Here is a 22,949-nt window from a genome sequence, read left to right as displayed (position 1 = left end):
CTCCTAGGTTCTAGAGATGCCAAATGAGTGTGCTTGACTGTCACCTGACCTCCAGCCTGTTAAGGGGCAGCTGTGGAATGTGAGGAATTTGCTAACCCGCTTCTGGCAGGGTCTACTGCTCTAGAAACAAAGGTGTTACAGCCAGATCAACCCCACCCCACTCCCGGGGAGGGCCCATCGAGTCAAGGTCTGCAGAGGGCAGAGTGGGCTTCCCCCTGTCACTGGGCCTCCTCCAACGCCCTCCAGCCCTCCACTTTGCCACCTCCTTCCCACTCCTCGGCCTCCTCCTTTACTTGCTTCCAGTGAGCAGCCCTTTCTGCTTATGGTGGAAGGCGAGGCTAGTGGCAAAAATGAAGGGCTAGTTGACCTAGGGGTTTGCGCTGAGGGCATTCTTTGTTTCTGTCCTGATTTTTGACATGAAGAGATACTTTTGTTCCTCTTATTTAGTCCCCCAACCCTTAAGAAAAACCTGTACCCAGGGCGCCTGGGTGGCTCAGTTGGTTAAGAAAAACCTGTACCTCTTCCATATTTTTACCACCCCCCCCAGCCCCCACTTCTGGCCCAAGCCTCTCTGGATTCCCAGGCAGGACTGCAGCAGGGGAGGTAGCTACTAGTAGAGGGGAGCGAATGAAAGACCCAGCAGACTGAGCTGGTCGGCAGAGTAGGACTCACCCACCTTTTCTGCTATCAGGAAGTCATAGCGAAGGGCCTCTCGGGTGCAGGCAGCGCCCAGCAGGAAGACGAATACGAGGTACAGAAACCACCTGCAAAAACCCCAAGAGTGGAGCAGAGCTTACACCCCCCCCCCACTTCAGCCAAGCCCATCCCAACCCACCGCACTCAGCGCCCCGGGTTCCCGTGGGGACCCGTCTCAGAAGGAAAGAGAAAGGCCAGTCATGAAGCCTCCCTGGCTTGTCTGAGGGGGAATCCCAGCACTGTTTCCCCTCTAGCATATCTCTTGCCAAAGAATGTATGATTGTTTTGTCTCTTTGTTACATTAAAGAAGAAAGATGCACTGAGGATGTTGGGAGTGGGGAGCAGGAGGCCCCTCTGGCCTCCAGGTTGTCGGGACTCAGGCAGGGGTAAGCAGCAACCCCACAGCCCCCCTTCACACCCCCGAAGAACATGCAGATGATCTCTCAGACTTCTTAGTCCCGCTGTTCCTTGGATCCCAGATGACAGAGAGCCGGGCCAAGTGTGAAAAGGGCAGCGGTGACCCAGCTCTGCCTCTAGATGCCCTGTGACCTTGACTAAAGTCACATGATCCCCGTGGCCTCATTCCCATCCGGGCAGTGAGAGGACGGGCCAAAGGTCCGTCCCGGGACCTCCCAGCTCTGACCCCAAAATGAGGCAGGGCTCTTTCTTCTCTGTCCTTCCCAACGCCAGAGCGTTCTCTGTGGCCTTCATTCTCTTGCCAGCACGCAGCCCTACTTAGCACACATCGGACTGGTGCTGTGTGCCCGACGCAGTGGGGCCGCTCTAATAAGCTAAGAGCAAGTTCAGCGTTTATGAAACACACATAGTCGTATTTTGAAGTACCACACTTAAAGTAACACAGGCACTTTTCACTTCTCAAGTCATTGTCACGTCTATGCCTCTCGCATCCACCCACTGAAGGCAGAGAAGCTTCTTCCTGGGGCACAGAGAGTAAAACAGAAGACTCTGGAAGGTCAGAAACAGCTCCAAGGCCACTCAGTCTGCTCGTGTGGGTGGCGCGGTGGGAACTAAAACCCTGAGAGCCTTGGGGTGGTGCAGGGGAGGCGAGCTGAGGGGAGGAGAGCCTGCCACGTGTCTTCACACACAGTAGCCGCCCCACAGTCTCTGGGGCACACGTATTCCCATTATCCCCATTTTATGAGAAAGGAAACAGAGGCTCAGAGAGCTAAATACATTGTTCAGCATATCACCCAGGCCCCCAGCAGCAGAGCTGGGATAGAAATCCCAACCTGATTGCAAAACTCTTCACCTTTCTGTTCCTCCCAACAATCCTGGAAAGTCAATGGTTAAAAAATCCCCAAGTTCAAAATGGAAGTGGGGGAGGAGGAGGGGCAGGAGGCCGAGGAGAAAGGGAAAAAAGGATTCCTCCTCCTCCTCCTCCTCCTCCTCCACCTCCTCCTCCTCCTCCTGCATTCCCAGGCAGGGGGTCTGAACCCACCAGACATGAATTTTCCAGCCGGCTGAGTGTTAAAAGGAGAACTGGAATATGAAATAGATTGGCCACAGTTGGGGCACTCTCAGAACAAAAGGGACAATCCCCTCTTTTGCCTGGGGTTTTCTCTCCTCCTCTCCAGTGGATTGCCACCAGGGGAACTTACTTACGAGATGCCAACAGCTGCTAGGGAGCCCAGGGGGATGCTGGCAGCAGGCTCCTGGAGGTCACCCCCCATGTTGAAACCGGCCATGACTCCTGAAAGACACCCAGACAGGGGAGAGGGGTGAGCAGTACACTCCACTCCATGAATTGCCTTCCCCTCGTCAGGGCCCTCTCCTGGAAGCTATCCCACGGCAAGGCCCTTCCATCTGCAGTTCTGGCAACTGAGTTTCTCGATCTCCCCTGGCAACTGGGGAGGCATCCGTGGGGCATGAAAGGGACCTTTGTGGATTGGATGATGCTTGGGAGGAAAGCCCTGCTGGCTACAAAAGCATCTTGTGGCCCAGTGCAAAGTAATGAGGGTGAGTGAGACATCTGGCAGGCTGCACGAAGGTCCTGTGGCCACATACTGAGCTCTGCCACCCCCTTCTCCCCCAACTCCCTGGGGAGGCTTAGCCTTAGCAAAGCACCTGCTGCCCACTCCTCCGCTGAGCTCCTTGCCTCTGCTGCCCACTGACAGCGCTTGGGTTTAGGACCTGGGAGCAGGTCCCATCCAAGAGCCAGAGCCAGAGACCAAAGGGCTCTAAACAAGTTCCAAAGAACCACCGTGATGCTACCAACACTGAGTCCCAAGCTCCTCTTCGTCATTGCCTCTATTCCCCAGGAACACTTGTGAAAAGTCATAATTAGTCAAGATGGGGAGGGAGGACACCGTGTGGGACGGTGAGAGGGGTCAGCACCTCTATACATATTCACCCACAGAAGAAACCAATAAGACAATATGTTCTGAACATCAAAAGCGGGTCCAGCCCACAAGTGCTCTCCAAGCCCTGGTCAGGAAAGTCTCACAGAGCGGCGGGTGCATCTCCCATGTGGCCTTGTGAGAAGATTTACATAGGCTTAGGGAGAGAGATGGGTCTAACGCCATCATTATGGGTTGAACACCTTCAACCTGACAGTGGCTGGGCTAATGCTTTCCATGCATTTTTTATCTTGTTCAAGCCTTACAACAACCACATCAGAAAAGCTGAATTATTTCCCCTATTTTACAGAAAAGGAAACTAGTATTCAGAGCGGTTGATTAAAGCGGCTTAAGGTCACACACTTACTAAGTGGGAAAGCGAGGCTTCAACCCCAGTCTGTCTGACTCTGAAAATTCTGTTCCAACCAGCCCTGCTAAAATGCTTGCAGGAGCGCAGGTAAAATGGGGTGAAGTGAAGATGTGGAGGCAGAGAGTTAACAGGGGCCTATTTCCAAGGGTGCCCTGAACGGGGGACCAGCACTGGGACCTGCACACGCATTGACCAGCAATTCCACTCCTGGGACTTCCACCTCAGTGAACAGTCAAGGATATGAGTAAAGATGTAGCCAAAAATGTTTATAAAAATGCTTGTCTATACTAGTGAAAATGAGAAACAACCTAATATCTACAAGTAGGGGATTGGCTACATAAGTGATGATACATCTTTCACTAAATACCAGGGCTCGGTGTTGTCGGAGATATGTCGTGACACGGAAAGATATTTAAAAAGCTATTGTTTCATTTTCAGATGCATATTATAAAACAGAACATGTGGTATGATCCCACTGTTGTGTAAAAAAAAAAAAAAAAAGACAACAGATAAATGTATGCATGGCAGGGGGAAGGAACTGGGACATATTTTAAAATGCTAAACATTTTCAAATGTGTTGGTGATGGAAAAATAGATCATTTTTCATTTTCTTGCTTAGATTTATTGTCCCAATTTTCTACAGTGATTGTTTTGAAATGGGGGCTTCTTAAAGGGCTTTTTGTTTAAAATGCCACATTAGGCATCTTCTCTTTCCTCTTGTTTCCCTTCTCCCCAAGATCCTATTAAAGGGTAGGAAGGGGGAAATGAATCCATGTCTATAAACAAAGAGGGCTGGGATGGGGAGCCGTGAGTAGATGAAAGGTTGCTACAGATGTCTGGCACATAGAGAATGGAGAAAATGACCCAGTGTGAAAGGGAAGGAAAGGAAAGCCTTAGAAAACTTCTCTAGAGGATCTGGATAAACCCAAGGAAAACCAGGGCTACTAGTGTGGATGTTTGCACCCCAACGAAGCCCTCATCAAGGACTGGCCGTACTCACAAATGAGCCACAGTCAAGTCCCCTTCAGGGATGCCGACCTACACACACTACAGCCAGGAATCCATGCCAGCAGCCCAAGATTGCCAGGGGTGTGATGAAAACCAGCAACGAATGCATGCATGATAAAAATAGAACAACCTGGGCCGGAAGGAACATATAAATCAGAACACAGACGAGAATTTTGAAGAAAATACAATTAGTAGCTCCAGACACATCCAAGAAGAATATTCTCTCTATAAAGCAAGGTGCAAGGAAAACAAAAATACTCCAAGAACAAAAAAGAACTTTTGGAAATTACAAACATGATCACGAAAATTAAAAATGCAACAGAAGATCTGAAAGATAAAGTTAAGTGAGTATCCCAGAATTGAGAACAGAAAGATAAGGGGGTACAAAACTTGAACAAAGCCTGGGAGACACAGAGGGGCTATCTTAGAGTTACAACATCCAACTAACGGGAGGTCTAAAAAGAGAGAACAGAGAAAACCAAAGAAATAACCAGATAAATAAACCAGAACTAAATAATAAATACCAGAAATAAATGTCTCCAAACTGAAGAAGACACAAGTCTTCAGGTTGAAATATCCCATAGAATAGACAGCACAAAGAACAAAATTTAAAAAGCCCATACCTAAATGTAGCATTGTGCAATTTCAGGAAAAATCCTAAATATTTCCAAAGGTAAAAAACTGAACACCTATAAAGGAACAAAAATTAGACTTCTCTTTGGCAACAGTGAATGCTAGGAAACAATGGAGTGCCGATTTTAAAATTCTGAGGAAAAATTATTTGAAACTAGAATTTTAGCCAGATTACCAATTAAGTGAAAGCAAAGTTACATAGACAAGGGCTCAAAAAATTTACCTCCACATATCATTTCTGAGGAAGCTACTAAAGCATGTACTCCAGCAAAATGAAGGAGGAAAACACGAGATTGAGAAAAGAGTGATGATGACTACTTTTGGAGTAAAGTCCCAGAACCACCATTGTCACTGCATAGAAACCAGCAGGGACTGAGGCAGAAGGCTAGAGGCCCCAGGAGGCATGCCTCTGGATAGGAGCTGGATTCAACGCAATGAACAGTATGATTAACAAACTGAATGATTTTAAGGACATGCTAAACTGCATATTTTGGCATCAAGAGAAAAGAAAGTTTATTGAAACTCCAGGAAAAGTGAAAAAGAAAGTCAATGTCTAAATATGACTCAAACTAACATGTCATGACATGATTTTACATAACTAATGGAATATAAGAAAAAGTAACCCATTTGACCACGATATTAGGAATATTCTTTCCTAAATGGCACAAGGACCGCATCAGAATCAAAGCAAAAGAAATGGATTTCTAGCTACTACTTCACTCTTCACTGAATGACAGCTACCTGGTCGTAATAGTGTACATGTTTACTGTTTTGTTTTTTTTTAACTTCTAAAAATTGACCTATAGACAAAGCCCAGAGGACATAACTCTAGTTATAAAGTTAAGCGAGTATCCCAGAATTGAGAACAGAAAGATAAAGGGGTACAAAACTTGAGCAAAGCCTGGGAGACACAGAGGGGCTATCCTAGAGTTACAACATCCAACTAACGGGAACTATAGCTAACTGATATTAGGAACCCATACTAAAAAAAAAAGAAGAAAAAGTAGAGGAAATGGAAAAAGCACTAATATCTTCTAAAATGAAGTGCTGAAAAACAAAAATATTAGTCCCATGACCTTTCACTCAGGTCTGGATTGGCTGTTACAAGCTTCAATTAGTTAAATAAGAAAACCTGAAAGATGATTCTAATAATGCCTTTCAAGCTAGCCATTACATTTGGAAGGTAGGTAAAGAAAAGGCTAGTGAATATATACCAGTTGCAATAAGTTTTAAGCTAATTCTAAACTTCTTCTGTATCTTGTTATCATAAAGGAGAATTTCTAAGTGTTTGCTAAAAAGAGCAAAGAAATTTCCAAGAATATTGAGCAGTTTGTCTTTGAAGTTATAAAGATTGTTGACTTATAAACTTAAGGTAAAAAAAACCTTAATAGATTTGTGTGTGTGTGTGTATGTGTATGTGTGTGTGTGTGTGTGAAACTGTGCTTGTTCACTTAAAGTTGTAGCTACGGTTTTCGTGGGATTTCGCCTACTCACCTGCTAATTGTCAACTTGTTATGGCTTCTCTCATATTGTTCTAAAACTCAAATATAAAAGGATTATGTAGATTCCTCCCAACTAGGGATTCTCTTAAGATAACTGAAGTATTGCTTGTAAAAATATTTTACATATAAAATAAATATGACTCTAATCCATTAATCTTAAAACACAACACTGAATTTCAATTTCCCACACCAATAATATATTTTTTAAAGATTTTATTTATTTATCTGAGAGAGAGAGATAATGAGAGATAGAGAGCACAAGAGGGAAGAGGGTCAGAGGGAAAAGCAGACTTCCCCCCGAGCAGGGAGCCCAATGTGGGGCTCGATCCCGGGACTCCAGGGTCATGACCTGAGCCGAAGGCAGTCGCTCAACCAACTGAGCCACCCAGGCGCCCTCCCACACCAATAATAAAGAGTGAAGGGATGTAGCCCAAAACTGATAAAATAACAGAGATTTAAGAATATTACTTAAAATTAAAAAGGTAACAACAAAAAAGCAATATAACTATCAAAAATTAGGAAGTGGATGGAGGAGCATGTAAGTAAGTGAAACTCTATTTCCTAACATGGAGTCAATAGTTTCTGTCTTTCATTAATCAAGTTACAGGTTCGAGTTTATTGCTTGGTAATCTACAGCTAGCTCCCAAAGTGCTAAAAATGATTAAAAGCGGTTGCCCCGATGGGCTATCTGGGGTTGTGATGGGTGGGGTGGGAGACTATTGCTTTCTATCATAAACACTTCTGTAGGATTTTCTTTTTTGTCATGTGCCGATCTTATTTGAATCACAAAAGGATGCCCAGGACCTGCCTCACTCTGACCAGTGTTCCTAGGAGCCGATCCTGTCACTTAGGCTCTGTTCAAAGGCTAGGGCTTCATTGCTCGCTCCCAGAACTATCTGGTGCCAAGGGCATCCCTGGCCAAATCTCCACATTCACCTGACTCCCAGACCCCACTAACTTCATCCACTAACGGCAGCCCTTCCTGGACCTCCTAAATTCTGACCCCCTGCAAAGGTTCCCACCTGTCACCACATTTACTGGTACCTCACCTGGCTGGCCACATTCCTTCCCACCATTGACAACAGCCTCATTCTGCACCCCCCTGCGCTCCCCTAGCAATTTTATGTCCATTCATTCAGCATTGTGAGATGACATACTGCTACTTACTCTTTGCCATTTTAGTACCTCCTATAGTTTGTCACATAGATGCACATTTGTGCATCTTCCATCAGATCATTTACAATGATCCACAAGATCATTGTAAATACAATGATCCACATAGATGCACATTTGTGCATCTTCCATCAGATCATTTACAAAGACCCACGAGAACTGCACTGGTATATATGCTCTGTCTAGGAAAGTGATTGATTAATCCTAACTGCTTCCTGCTTGCAAACAGGTTCTGCATCCGTAACAAAAGCCCTTTTCTTCTCCCCCGAATCCCTCACACAGTCGACAACACAACCTTTGATCACAAGGCCTGCCAGCTGGCCTGGTGTGGGGTGCACTGGGATCCGGGTCAGGGGGAGCAGAGACAACAGACACGGACGAGGCCACCCTCAGGAATGGGCCAGACCCAGCCAGCCAGGAAGTTGGCTTTGTTGGCTCTGTTCTTTGACAAAACAGAGAAGCCAAAAGGTAGGTAGTCAGTACCACCAACACAATGCACCAAAGCCAGGGAAATGCCTGCTAGGCGGGTCATTCCTGCTAGGCTAACGTGGGCAGACTGACGTGGGCAATCTGTGCACACCTGTCAGATTGGTTTGCACACTGAGGCTGTCGCTTGCAGAATTTCGCCCTTGTGTGACTACATGATTCCTGAGCAGATGATCACTAGTTTTGGTGAATTAGAAATTTCTTGCTTGTCAGTTGGATCTAGAAAAATTATTTTGATTTAGTAATTTTTTACGCATGCTTGTCAAGTATTACAGAGATTCTCTAGTGTGGCTTTCCATCTGCTTCTGGTGCCATATTAAGATATTATCGTTAATGGTAGAGGTGGATTTAGGGTGGGTGTGATATAACAAATACTATTTCTCAGAGCACTAGTATCCAGATGTTTTACAGATATTAAAAAAAAAAAGCTTGGGAAAATCTTGATTAAACAAGACTAGAGAGGTCTTTACTGCTGGACTTATCAGTGCCTACAATATGCTAATTTCATTGTCCACCTCTAAGAAGAGAAATGTAACACACAGTGTTTCCCAAAACTTATTTAACAATATTACACTTTTTTTTTAAATAAAAAACTTTATTCATTACTAGTGTTTAAGGGAACACAGTTTGGGAAACACTGTGTCCATTTTATAATTAGTATTTTATGCTTGTCTTGGGAGGCTTCCTAAAATCGCTTAAAATGGCTACTCAGAATAACAATTCTTAAAGCTGGAGGGTGTCCTAGAGGTCATCTACTCCAACCTCTTATTTTACAGATGAGGAAAATGAGGCCCAAAAAGAAGTGATTTTGCCCAACTTTCACGCCAATGGCAGCACTATCTTCAAGTCTCCTGATCTCAAATCAGTGTTCTTTCCACTATGTCACAGAGTTTCTTGGTTTCTAACACCCATACTTTTCTCGGATTTCCTTTTAAAACAGAGTAACTGTATGATTCATTTGGGGTTACTCCACCATGAGAAGGCTGAATTTATCAGTTATGATCAGCACTACACACTGGTTTACCCGCAGGTACTTTCATCACCAGTTCCAAATCACTAGTCTGTGCCTCTCCAGGGTATTTCCCTTCCTCGTAGGTCTTAAACTTCCAGTTCCAGGAAGCAGTTAATTGCTTTACCCGAAACCACATTTCTCTCTGCATCAGGATGACAATATAGTCTGTGCATTGTTACCATGTGACTTCGGTAAACAGCTTCCTTCATATGGTTAAGCCTTCTGACTTGGTCTTCTACCCTAGTTCCGCAGCCTTTTAGCAGATGCTTATTGTCTCAGCTTGTATATATATGTAACAGGGTGTCGACCAGCACCTTGCCAGCTTAGGCTTATGAGGCTAAACTTCCAGCGCCACCCATAGTCTCCAGGGCGCTGATATTATGCCTCCAGTTTGGGTGGGTGGCACCAGGTGAACAGGGGTTTGGGCCTGGTGCCACATCGCCAAGGTCTGACCTAACAACAGGCATAGATGGCCAGGAGAGAAACTCATCCCCTCTATATCTCAACAATATGCCCGCGGTTAAAAGAACCAGTATCAATGTCGAGTAACCACTTGCTTACAACATTTTGCGAGACTGTGGCCGTGTCCTTCTGCCCCCAGTCAACCCCCGCTCACACAGATCAAAGCCTTCATTTGCTGCGTATCATCACAATCCCACTTCCTACCCTATTTTCCTCTTTTTTTGCTGAAAATGAGAATTAGAAAGGGGGTAAAAAAGCCTACTGGTTTTTCTAGGCTTTTTGGTTTCTGTTAGTTGTTCATTAAAGGACTACTTATTCTTTCTCAAGGAACTCCCAAGCTTCCTCCTGGGAGCTTTTCAATCCACATCTGTGTCCTTAGAAACCTTTAATTTTCTCCTCCAGCTCTAGCTTAATTGTTTCTCTGTTGCTTATTTTCTCTCTTCTTTGAAGTTCATGGGTTTATTCTTTTTCCTTATCATGAAGGCAGAATATCCATGCACTAAAGTTCCCACACCTTGTCTGTTGCCTTTTGTGCTGAAGGAAGCAGTCTGCTACTGTTTGGAGGCAGTGTGGCTCTGAGCCTCGGGCTCCTCATCTGCAAACGGGGATCAGACGCTTTACCTGGCAGGGCTGTTGTAAAGTTAGGATGAACGGTGCCTGGCACCTACTAGGTGCAGAATAAATGTCCACTCAGGAAAGACGGGCTCCCCTCCTCACTTGGAAATCCCTTGGGTTCCTAAGGACCCTGGCCGTCCCTCCTTACCTTCCGCCTGATTCCCAAACCCACTCCTTCCGCACACCTGGCTTATTGGCTGGTTTGTTTGGCAGTTCCCGCAGGAAGCTTTCCTCTCCTCTTGGCTCTATTCTTGGAGGCAGAACTTGTCAGGCCCCACCCTCTCCATGCCTTAGAGACTCTGCTGAGACACATGGTGTCTCACTGAACACTGAAACGCCAGGATTCAAGCAAGCCTCGCTGGCCTTGCTGGCAGCTCCACACGCCTGTGCATTCTCCCTTCCAGCATCCTCTCCAAAGTAATGGGAAGCAGTGGGGTTCACCACTTACTGTCCGGCTGACCTCTCTGTGTTGTTGTTCCCTCATCTGTAAAATGGAATAATAACCGAACCCATGGAAGGATCTAAGTTCTCTGGGGTCTGACACTCTAAAAACAATACAGACTTATGAATATGAAATTAAGAACAGGGCTTTAGCAGGAGCTCCCGAAAGGGAGGGACCCCGAAGCCTGGGCTTCATTACTGTCATGCTAAGTCTGCGCCTCATTGGAGCAGTGGGGCTGTGTGGTGAGGTCTAAGTGAGAGACCGAGTGTAAAAGTGTTCAGCACAGCGCCACGCATAGTAGGCTGTTGTAATACTAATGATTAGTATAGATATTTATAATAATTTTGATGAAATTATAAGTTAATTCTATAAGTAGAATTATAAAAACAGACACGTATAATAATTATAAAGCTTCCTTTTCTCTTGTTCCTGCTCATAAGAATGCAGTGGGGTGAACCCCAGCTTCAGCCTGACCTTAGTTGAGGCTCTCTCCTCCTTAAACCTGGGAACCCCATTCTCAGTGAATTTCCATCTCCTAGTTCTTCCCTGTATTGTGGTCCCTGATCCCTGGAGTGGCCGTGTGTGTGTGTGTGTGTGCGCGCATGTGTGCGTGTGTGCGCGCGCGTGTGTGCGTGCACGCGTGTGTGTGTTTGTATGCGTGACAGAGATAGAGAGAGACAGAGAGAAACAGAGGGAGAGAGAGAATCCTGTGGGCACCGAGGTTGGTTTTTCAGGGCAAGTTGGGCAGTGTAGCTTGGAGAAGGAAAGCACTTTAAGAAACAAAGCAAATGCAGAATCTGCTCCAAGGCCCCAGCCCCACCCTGTAGCCACTTCCACAGGGTGTGGCCGACTGCAGGGAGGAGGACAGAGGGATAGGCTTCATAAAGCCAGAGAAGCCACTGAAACCCAGTTTTCAACTGATCCTTACAAGAACTGTCCTGCCCTCGAGATAAAATATCTAAGTAACTAAAATAATATGTCTCTGACTGGAGGTGGGGACACAGAGTTGGGGGGACTTGTGTTTGTTCTTCCAAACTCCTCTCCCCTCTCCACAGCCTGGAGGTTCTCTTGTTCCAGAAGAGGATGGTGTTGGAGGGAGCCCGGGCCATGACTCACTCAGAGCTAATCCCTGGCAAATCCATCACCATGGAAACTGCCAATCATCCATGCTTTTCATAGCTTAACAGAACATCTGCCAGGGGAAAGCCAAGTGATACAAATTGTTCGTCCTGCCTACTGTGTTTACATTGGGGCCCCTGGCAAACAGAGAGAGAGCCAGGGAGGCAATGCTCCACAGCAGAATGGTGGCCCAAGGCCAGTCACTAATTAGCTGGGTAACCTTGAGCAATCCTTCATAAGTCTCTCTGTGCTCCTCCTTCCCCAGTTGGTCACATAAAGGATCGGTGATTCTCAACCTGGTTGGGCCAAGGGGTGCTGGGAGGACTGGGAAGCGTATCTCCTAACAGGGGTGGGGTAAAAAAAAGAAAGCTTGTGTAGACAGTTTCGTCGATATTATAATTTTATATTTGGAATTTTATAAAATAAGATTTTCATAATTTAAGCTATAGAATATAAAACTTGACTAATATTATTAGGTAGCAATCTATCGCAAAGGAAGGACAAATCCACCCTTCTCTGGTCCAGGCGGGCCATATCAGAATTTCTAGTGTAGGTGAGGATTTTAGTATCATTATCAAAAATGAATATAGGTTAAAAAGACAAAAAGTCGAGAGCTGCTGAACTTGCTGATCTCAAATGTGAGTCCCGCTCAGACTCGGGGCTACTGTGTGGCTCTTCAAACCTCAGGCTGCTAATTCCTTGCTGGACGGAAAAATACTGAAGCGGGGCCCACCACTCTCTGGCCCCTCTCAGACCAGGCATCCCCTCTAAGATTCCTAAGATACTGGGCCTGGAGAGGCAAAGGAGGGGAACCATGGAGCAGTGTGGAGGGGGCCCAGCAGGGTCACAGTACTGACACAACCTCCTAGGAGTGCCCCCTGGAGTACTGCCAGCCAAGGAGGACCACCGCCCCCCCCCCCCGCCCCAACAAGGTGTGACTGCCCTACCGGCATCTGGGCCCAGGGTTTCTTGACCTGGCCTTAGGACTCATTGCCAGGCCCAAGGAAACGCTCAGGTGGGAAGCCTCTTGAATGTGTGTTCCACCTATGTGTGGGAGGGAGGGCGGGACAATATTTTCAAATGTTAGCTTTTTTAAAAAATTCCCTCTATTTGTTTTCCCCCTTGCCTTTTCTGTCCATTCAAGAGGAATTTGACCTCTACTGTATTGCCTTCAGGGAGATACAAGGCAGGAGGAAGCAGAATTCGCCAGGACTCTGTTTTGGGGTCTGTTTCTCAAAAGCCTGAGCACTTAGGAGATTTTAGAGAATCAAGGAGGCAGAAAAGAAGCCACAAAATGGGTGGGAAAGCATGGGGGGACAAGAATAGACTTTGGTACATAGTTTGCAGGGTCCAGTGCAAATAAGAATACAAGATCCCTTGTTCAAAAATTACTAAGAACTTTAGCAACCGTAAATCAGTAAACCAAGCACTGGGCCCTTCTAAGCATGGGACCCAATGTGAATGCATAGGCTTGTTCCCATAAGGCTGGCCCTGGATGGGAGTGTCCGCCATACTGTTACAGAAGATTGTCCCTGGAGCTGGAGGCAGGGAGGGAAGGTCGCACAGGATCGGGAGCAGTGTGGACCTGGGGCCCACTCCTTGCCAGCACTGGCAGGGACCCCATACAACCCTAAAAAGGAGGGCCTGGGAAGTGCATAGACTCTAAGCACAGGGCCCCCGGGTTCAGATTTCTGGTCCTCAGAAGTGGTTCAGAAGCGGCAGAGAGCACATACCTAAAGGGATATGCAGACAGGACAATAAGAGAGTCTGGCTCTGTGTACAGTGATGAAAAGCCAGACATGCCTTGGGACTTGGTAAGACCCTAAGACCCTGGAACAAAATGGCAGGGCATGGTGGAGGCATGATGAACGACTGACATCAGTTTTCAGTCATCCTGGCAGAATGAAGGCTTAGAGTCAGAAACTAACCCTTTGCACTTCAATAAGAATGAAAGGGATGTGCTACTTCAGGCACATCTGGATCTGTGGACCGAAATTCTACCTGCCACTACTGAGGCCTGGCTCCAAACTCACTTCTGTGGCCCGGGAGAGATAAGGCTTGGACCAGAGTGGTCAGGTGGCAGAGGTGGAGAAAAGTAGGAAGTGAAGAAGAACCTCCTTTAGGAGGAAAAATTGACAGGACTTGGAGGGCACTGGTAAGAAAGAGGACGTTATCATGAATAAGTCCCCACTCCTGGCATGAGCCATTGTCCAGATGGAGGTGCCCTTTCCTGAGATCAGGAGCAAAGGAGAAGAACCAGTTGGAGGATGGGTGGGTGGGTGGGATGGGCTTCGTTCTGAACATGTTGGGTCTGAGATGCCCAAGAGATGATGTCATGTAAGCAACCGAGTATATGGTATGAAGCTTAGAGAAGTCTTGGCTGGAGTCATGAGTCTGAGAGTCATCGGCATTGTGAGTGGCCACTGAACAGTAGGCATGGATGAGATTCTAAGGGACACAGTAGAGAGAGAAGAGAGGAGGGCCGAGGCACAGCCTGAAAACCCCCACGTTTATTGGGCAGGCAGAAGAGGACGTACCTCCAAAGGCGAGTCAGAGGGGCAGGAAGCAGACAAGGAGGGCGCTGCATCATGGAAGGCAAGAGAAAAGAAGGAGGAAGTGGATGGGGCCCATCTGAAGGCACTGAGAAGTTAGAGATGCTCACCGAACTGAGTAGCATGGCAGCCGCGGAAGACTGGACAGAGCCATTTCAGTGGTGAGGCCGGTTTGAACTTCCAAAAGAAGAGGGTGGACAAGTTGAACAGGAGGCAGGAAATGGAGACACAGGAGCACAGACAAAGCCCTGGTGTTTGGCAGTGAAGAGGAGTGAAAACTCGCCACCGCTAGAGGCAGGAGAGGAAGTCAGGAAAGCTGGTTAACGGTGATGAATGTTGTTCATTTTCTTCAGCTGCACAGCTTTCCTGAGGGGTAGGTATCATACGATAAGCGGCACATGTTTAAAGTATAAGAATCTGGGGCACCTGGGTGGCTCAGTTGGTTGGGCAACTGCCTTCGGCTCAGGTCATGATCCTGGAGTCCTGGGATCGAGTCCCACATCGGGCTCCCTGCTCAGCGGGGAGTCTGCTTCTCCCTCTGACCCTCCCCCCATCTCATGTGCTTTCTCTCTCATTCTCTCTCTCAAATAAATAAAAAAAATCTTTTAAAAAAAAAGTATAAGAATCTGTAATGTTTTCACATATGAATATACCTGTGCCTATCACCATCGTCAGGAATAGAGTTTCATGCCCTGAAATTTCCTTGTCCCTCCCTCCTGCCCCCCTCACCCCTATTCCCCATCCACTGATCTGCTTTCTGTTACCATAGTTTGCATTTTCTAGAATTTTATATACGTGGAGTTTTACACAGTTTTACCCTTTTTAAAAGGTACTCTTTTTTGTCTGACTTCTTTCATGAAACATCGTTATTTTGTGACCATCTATATTGTTGCACCTATCAATAGCTCATTCCTTTTTATTGTTGAGTAGTTTTATATGGCATGGCTATATCCTAATTTGTTTATCTATTTGCCTGTTGACGAATATTTGAGTTGTTTCCAGTTTGAGAGGATTACAAATTAAGCTGCTTTGAACATTCATGCACAGGTCTATAGGAACACAGGTTTTCATTTCTCTGCAGTAGATAACAAGCAGTGGGAATGGCTGGGCGTATATTTAATTTTTTTCTCTTAAGCCTACTTCACCTGGTGTTCCTAGGCAGCTCCCATCCAAATACTAATCTGGCACAGCCCTGCTTAGCTTCCAAGAACAGACACATTTAGGGTGGTATGGCCATAGACTGTTCAATTTTTAAGAAATCATCCTACTGTTTTCCACAATGGTTGTACCATTTTACTTTCCTATCAGCAGTGTACGAGAGTTCCAGTTTCTCCACATCCTTGCCAACACTTAGCATGGACAGCCTTTTAAATTTTCAACATTCTAGTAGCTTCTCCTCTTTTTCTATCCCCATCCTATTTGAGGAGAGGATAATGAGCAAGGAAATAGCCACATGTAAGCAGACGGAGGAGGGCAGGCAGAAAAGGAGATAAAATCAGCCACACTCCAGGGTATCGACACTGCGTGATCAAGAGTAAAATGCTTCTCTGAGTCTGTGCTCTGGGACAAGCCCAGTCACTAGCAAATGGTTATTTCTTATAGATATTTGGTTAACACGTTAGCTTACTACCTTCCAGGCCAGGGCCCAAAGCCTAAGACAGGAGTCCTAGAGGGACCTCAGCTTTGGAACGTTCCTCCCTGGCCACTGGAGAGCCAGAAAATGGGGAAGGTGGGGTAAGAGTAGTCATTCATTGCCCGCGGGTCCTTGGTCTCACCCACACCCAGTACAGTGAGAAGACAGTAGCATCTCTCTGTCCCCTGGGAGAAGACACACAGGTTGGGGTAGAGACAAGGGGACCAACTTTACACTGGGTCTGGGGTGGAAGGGGTAGCTTGTCCTGCTGAGGAATCCATCCTGTTCAGCCCTAAAGAGGAATGTGTCTCTATTAACGAGGCCAACAGGTTTCAGTACATAGGTATGGAGCTTCAGAAACCAAGCAATCTGTACCCCTCATGTGGGAGTGGGAAAGAACCCAAATTACTATACCTGTAGCCGCCGGGAAGAATACCCCAAAGACAGTGAAAAAAGATTCCCCGGGGCTGTAATCTGGCAGAGTGTTGTTCCGTAGCAGTTCCGGTGAATAGCCCACAAAACCGAGCTCTGAAATAACACAAAGCAGAGCAAAATGAGCCAAGTGATCAGGTAGTGATCCCGGGGTCCTGGGATCGAGCCCCACCTCGGGCTCCCTGCTCAGCACGGGGGAGCGGGGAGGGGTCTGCTTCTCTGCTTCTCCCTCTCCCACCGCCTCTGCCCCCCCCAGCTCATGCATGTGTGCCTGTGCGAGAGCTCTCTCTCTCTCAAATAAATAAATAAAATCTAAAAAAAAAGAAGTTAAAAAAAATGAGCCGAGTAATAAGATATAGCTTGCAGGCTCCCCTGGATTACAGACCTATCTTATGTAAATTTAAATATTGTAATATAGGGGCATGTGTGTGAGAGAGAGAGGAGGAAGTCTGACAGAATCGTCCTTACCACTTCTAGGGCTTGACTTCGTGTATCTGTATCTCTAGAGACACGTAGATGAAATTACTTGAAGGAGAACAGTAGTTACTTCCGGGAAGGGGAGCATTTTCTTTTTTTTTCTTTTCTGTTTTTCTTTCTTTTCTTCTTTTTTCTTGACAGCTGAAATCTTTCACTGAGCATGTATTTATGTATTTTCCTTTAATTTAAAAATTAAGCTACTTTCCCTGTTCAAACACCTTTCCATGGGTCCCTCTTAGCTGCAGAACATAGGCCAAACTCCTTAAGAGGAGAATCAAAGCCCGCGACAACCGGGCACCGTACCCACCGCTTCCTGCTCATCCTCTGCTTTTCTCTGCCCAGCAGTCACGCAGATGATTCTCCCCAAGAACACCAGTAATACCCATCCCTGTGTTTCCTGCCTTCCAGACCCTTCTCCCACGTCTCTAAGCATCAACGCCATGCTTACTTTTCAAGCCCATCTCAAATGCTGCTTCCTTTGGTTTTTACCTCAACTCCTGAATCCGTATCAATTCCTTCTAAGTGCTTTCAGTACTGTGACTGGCCATATTAGGTCTTTCCCCAACTAGACTCCTCAGGGCAAGAAATCCAGGCTTACATAGCTCTGTCCCCCAGAGTCAAGTGCTGTGCTTGGTACACAAGAGGTCGGTTGCAAACACAGGTCACATTAAGAAGAATCTTTCTCTTAGATCTTGGTAATGGGCACATCCATGCTTTCCATTTGACTTGTTCATAGGCTACTTTATAGCAGGAACATCTCAGATCCGATTTCTTCAAAGCATTTTAAACATTTGTACACTGACTTCAATAAAATGTTTCAGGTGGTTTCAAGCCTACTTTACTTCTTTGTCAAAGGAGGTCACTTTGAATAGCATCTGTGGACATGTCAATGGGCTGTGGAAGTTGAAGATCCAAGTCAAGTGTTCTAGGCTCGGGAACACCCAGGAGAGGCTATCCAGCCGCTGCTTTTGAATCTGATCTCTGAGAAGGAATTGGCTTGTTCCTGTTAACTGTATCTAAGAGAAGCCAACCCTGCTCCCTTTCCCGAAACCCCCACAACCACATAGGATGGGCATCTGGCCATCACTCCAGCCAACCCCTAGAGCTGTGGTGACAGGATTTCCTGCCCAACTGTCCTCCACCTACCTCGGGGCTTAGCTCCCCCTGAGCTTCCATCCACAAAAGAGTGGATGAGTCCTGCTCACTCATGAGTCCAATGAATTGCCAGCGCTTTTCACAGCTTCCAAGATTCATAACTTAATAGGAAAAATATTGTGTAAAAAAATTAGAAAATGAAAGCTCAGTGAAGCACAAGGGACCCTGGGGAGTCCAGTCAGGACTTAAAATCACTGTCAAGTGCTTTCTTCTGCCCAAACACGGAATTTGCCCTAAGATATTAAATCCCAAGTACTGGGCAACATTTCTGAAAGGTTTGGCATCTTCACAGCTGGTCTTCCCCTCATTAACAAAAAGCAATAATGGCTGAGTTAACTTTAGTTTATCTGCTGGCTGATCCCACTGACTGGCCTTTCTGAGATGAAAACCCAGCCCAGCCTGCCTTGGAGCAGAGTTCGGCCAAGCTGGGATGATGTGCAGGTCTGAAAGCACATCTGAACGCAGGGCTGTGGGCACGCTGGACAGGCTTCACTGGGCTCCACTGACCTCGGCGGTCCCCACGGCAGCTCTGACAGAGGTGGGTATTCGGTCACCAGGCCTGAGGGCTTTGCCCAGGTCCCATGGATGAGTCACTGGGAAAACTTTTCTCTCTGTCCACCCCACCAACAAGATCCACAGGTTGACAGCCTAAGTCACTTGGATCTCATGGCGGGGGGTGGGGGGGCAGCTGTCAGGAGGCCTGCCTCGTCCCCTCTCTCTCTCTCTGCAAATGCAGCCCCACGCCTCGCCCAGCACATGCGCACACTGACACACTGCCCGGCCGGCCCTCTCCTTCAGCTGTGCTTCTGAATCTTTCCCAAGGAAATCATCTTAACTTCGAAAAGAACTTTATGGACAAAAACATCGTCAATGCTTTATTTATAATGATGTAAAATGGGGAGTCTACATTTTTAACTCTGGGAGACCGAGGTATTTTAAATGTTTACAAAGGATTTTTAATACCACAGAAAATTGTCCACATTATGTATGACACACATGAAGCAAGAAAACGGGACACCATTTCTAGTACAAATACCAAAAAATTTTAATTTATACATGCAGGGAAAGAAGGAAACATACTATGGATGTCTATATAATGCAATTATGAGCAATTTCTCCTTTCTTTTTTTCTTTTTACAAATTTTCCACATTGTCTTTCACAAGCAGAATCGACTTACCAACACAAAATAACATCTTTTAGAAAAACAAACAGGGCCTCCCTGGGCCTGCCCGGGCGGCCGCCTCCGCAATACCGCTGCTTGTCGAGGGCGGCGAGTGTGGCTGCCACAGTCTGCCGGGGATGTGGTGCAAGCCCACCCGCCTCTGGAGGAAAGAGCCAGACTTCTCAGAGGTCAGTCTGAGATGGTTCCATCTCCATTCTGGGTTCTGATGATGCCACCACTTGTCACATTGTGGTCCTGAGGCACACAGGTAACGGGGCCACCTGCTTGACCCACTGTGATGGAACCGACACCAGAGCGGAGGTCCCCTTGATCGTGAGCTCCATAAAAGCCTTCTCTGACCACGCTCAGTGTGGAAGGCTGGAAGTGCACCTCGTAGGAGGCTTCAGTGACGACAGGCAGTTGTCACAAAAACTTACTCATCAGCTTCTCAGTGAATTTGACAGACAAGCAGAGGACATTCACTTAGTGACACTGTGTGTGACAGAATTAAATGACCGGGAAGAAAACGAAAACCACTTTCCAGTGATTCATGGCATCATTGTCAACATTAAGACGGCAGAGATTTACCAAGCATCCTTCCCAGATCGGGGTCCAGAGGAGGAGCTCCGTGCTGCCCGAGCTTTAACAGGAGGACCAATGATTAGTATTTACGACGCAAAGACAGAGCAACTGCATATAGGACCGTATTCCTGGATGCCCTTTCCACATGTGGATTGCTGGCTGCAGCAAGATGATAAGCAAATACTAGAGAACCTTTCCACTTCGCCTCTGGCTGAGCCGCCCCACTTTGTGGAACATATTAGGTCTACCTTGATGTTTTTAAAAAAACACCCATCTCCCACCAGCGCACTGTTTCCTGGAAACAAGGCTCTGCTCTACAAAAAGAATGAAGGTGGCTTATGGGAAAAGATCTCTTCTCCAGGAAGCTAAACACGGGATCACCAAAGAAAGAAAGCAACTTGTTGGCCTGACAAAGACCACCGTGGGGGCTGCAAAGAATGCGCATCAGAATCTACATCTGCTGAGTCTTAGGTCTCCTTCCTTACTGTCCTTCAAATGACTTTCAAAATAAAATCTTATTTTGGCAAAAAAAAAAAAAAAAAAGAAAAGAAAAGAAAAACAAACAGAACATCCCAGGACTGAAAGCCTACCTTCTCTAGATCACTGTTCTGTAAACAAGTTTCTTTTATTTTTTTCTTTCCATCTATATTCTACCTGTTTCTCAAAATGATTTAAGTGATTTATGAGGAAAACCTAAGTAAGATAGGGCAGATAAAATAAGAACCCAAAGAAACAGAAAAAAGAAAAGAAATGGAGAGAGAGCACCCACAGCCTCATCTCCATGAGACACAGCCCAAGGTCTCTGCATAAGGCTCTGAGGTAAGATCCTGCAACGATCACCCTCCTACTAGAATTCAAGACCTAGAGAGATCATTTGATGACTTTTTGGCCAGCCCACTCAGGCAGGGACAGAGCGTAGGGCCCACCCCTCCTATGTGCCACTTTCCAGTGAATGAGAAGGAGCTCTGGAGGCTGGCATGGTGGACTTCTTCATTTCCTCTGCTCTTGGCCTTCCCAGGCCCTTATGACTTCCACCCCCTAAAAACCCCCACCACCTCAGGTCCCCAGGCCTCAGCCAGCCCCCAGTGAGGCTTGGCCCTTCTGGTCCTCACCCCAACTCCTTGGGCCCTGGTCTCTCCCACACCCCAAACCGGGTCCAGCTGAACCTTGAGCTTATGGCAGGGTGCATGCCCAGGTCAGGCACCAATGTCCCTGATGGGCTTGGACTTGCAGGCTGAGGCATAGGGTGAGGTCAGCTGCACACATCCAGGGCACCTGCCATAGCCTCTTACAGTGGGTCTTCATGCCAGACATGCTGACATCCAGAACAAAGGTTCTTAAGTTTTGTAGTTATGGCCCCATTGGAGAATCCGATGAAAGCTGTCCCCACAGATAGCACATTTTGCACATCATTTGGGGTTTCCAGGCCTCTGAAGCCTCTTGGAGGGGCATGCGCCCCGAGGTTCAGGACTCCCACGCTAGGTGCTGCCCCTGCACCCGAGACTTGTGCCAGCCCGGCATACCCCGACGGCGTCCCCTGCCCTGCCTGCCACCAGGCCCGGCCTCGCAGTGGACGGACAGCAGCCGACAGTGTGTCATACGGCTGTCCTTGCGAGGCCACGAGGAGTTTCTCTGTGTGCAGGACTGTGCAGGCTCCCCAAGGACATCACAGGGCAACCTCTCTTCCGAACATAACGATGAGCGGCCCTTTATTGAGCACCTCCTATGCGCCTGTTCCTGGGCACTAAGTCCTTTACAATGTCATCCTTGATCCTCATAGCTACGCTGCAAGATCAGAGGGAAGGACACCGGCCTCAGGAAGGTGAAGAATCGTGTCCGAAGTCACACAGCCGGACCTGCCTATATTACGGCCACTGCCTCTCTTCCAGGAGGCCAGTCCCCAGGTCCCTGGCACTGCCCTCCCCCACAGAGGGGGCCGGCCTTGGTCCTGGGCAGGCCTGTGACGTGTGGGACAAACTCTTCTGGGGACATCTCGGGGGGGGGGGGGTGCCAAAGCATGCAACACAGGTCCTCATCAAGCCCAGGAGACACCCACAGAGCTCACGGCATCCCCCCCTCTCCTTCTGCAGGAGGCTGACAGGGGGCCTCCCCTGTGGCATGCCACACGCACCTAGGGCTGTATGACCGGAGGAGGCTTGCAGAGCTCGGAGCAGAGAGAGCCTAGCCTGGCCTCCACATCTGTCTGAATTCAAAATTTTCCAACTACCATGCTGTCTCTCTGTAATTCATCCTGAGCTGTTTCCCCAGAGATCCCTACTGCTTGTGTCTTTGCCCCTGCAAACCACTCAGCGCCTCCGTGGGTACAACAGGGAGCCAGTATGGGGCCTTCTGAGCTGACATCTTCCAACCCTGAAAGGCCTGGGATGCCCTGTGCCTGCACCCGCCACATGTGGACATATCTGGGCTTGACCCAAACATCTGTTTCTGTATTTACCAAAAATACTTTAGCCCCATTTGAGCTATGTGCTTTTAGGAAAAACAAACATGGGGTGGGGGTGGAGTGGGGGGACATAAGAGAGAGAAAACAAATCAAGACAAAAGCCAGGCAAGAACAGGCAGAGGGAAGATACTTGAAGGTCTGTCTGCAGAAAGGCTTGGCCTTTCTTTCCTGAATCTGGGGAACACGGCTTCTCCGGGTGTTCCACAGGGTCCACTGTCTGCTCTCAGAGAGTCCTCGTGGGACCCTATCCACCTTGCCCTGCCCAAAGGCAGTCAGCCCTGGTCACCGGTCAGGTGGCTTCCGGGAAGCTCTCTGTGGCACCTGCGGCTCCCCCCACCCCGCCCCCGGGTCTGCTGAAGTTACAAGAGGCAGTTGGGAAGTCATCAGCCCCCACATGTGGGTGTCAGATTGCTACTGCTGACTAACTTAGAAAGTGAGATTTCTAAAAATGACACTGGCAATAGGGTTGGTGTGGGGGCACCTTGCTGGGAGCCGAGCTCCGGGGCGGGCAGGGGCTTCCGGCGCTGGCTTTCTTCTTGGCTCGAGTCCCTCACCCCTGGACCAGCGAGACAGCCCTTTCCTGGGAATGGACAATGGGAGAGGCTGGTCCAACCAGGAA

At 47.5% G+C, this 22,949-nt stretch overlaps 1 protein-coding gene and 1 pseudogene across 1 annotated transcript in view; one reads left to right on the top strand and one right to left on the bottom strand.

The window, feature by feature from the left end:
* The window catches only part of SLC12A8 (solute carrier family 12 member 8), a 149,792-nt gene that overhangs the window by 44,670 nt on the left and 82,173 nt on the right, over positions 1-22,949 (bottom strand). The window contains exons 6-8 of the mRNA XM_027585025.2: positions 16,475-16,588; positions 2,320-2,407; positions 677-764 (exon numbers count right to left, since the gene is read on the bottom strand). Of these exons, the coding sequence (XP_027440826.1) occupies positions 677-764; positions 2,320-2,407; positions 16,475-16,588 (290 nt within the window). The remainder of the gene's footprint in view (positions 1-676; positions 765-2,319; positions 2,408-16,474; positions 16,589-22,949) is intronic.
* Positions 18,791-20,262, top strand: LOC113917316 (annotated as a pseudogene).

Source organism: Zalophus californianus, chromosome 1 (assembly GCF_009762305.2).
Source record: "Zalophus californianus isolate mZalCal1 chromosome 1, mZalCal1.pri.v2, whole genome shotgun sequence".
Taxonomy (NCBI): Eukaryota; Metazoa; Chordata; class Mammalia; order Carnivora; family Otariidae; genus Zalophus; species Zalophus californianus.
This window is presented reverse-complemented; position numbering and strand designations above follow the sequence as displayed.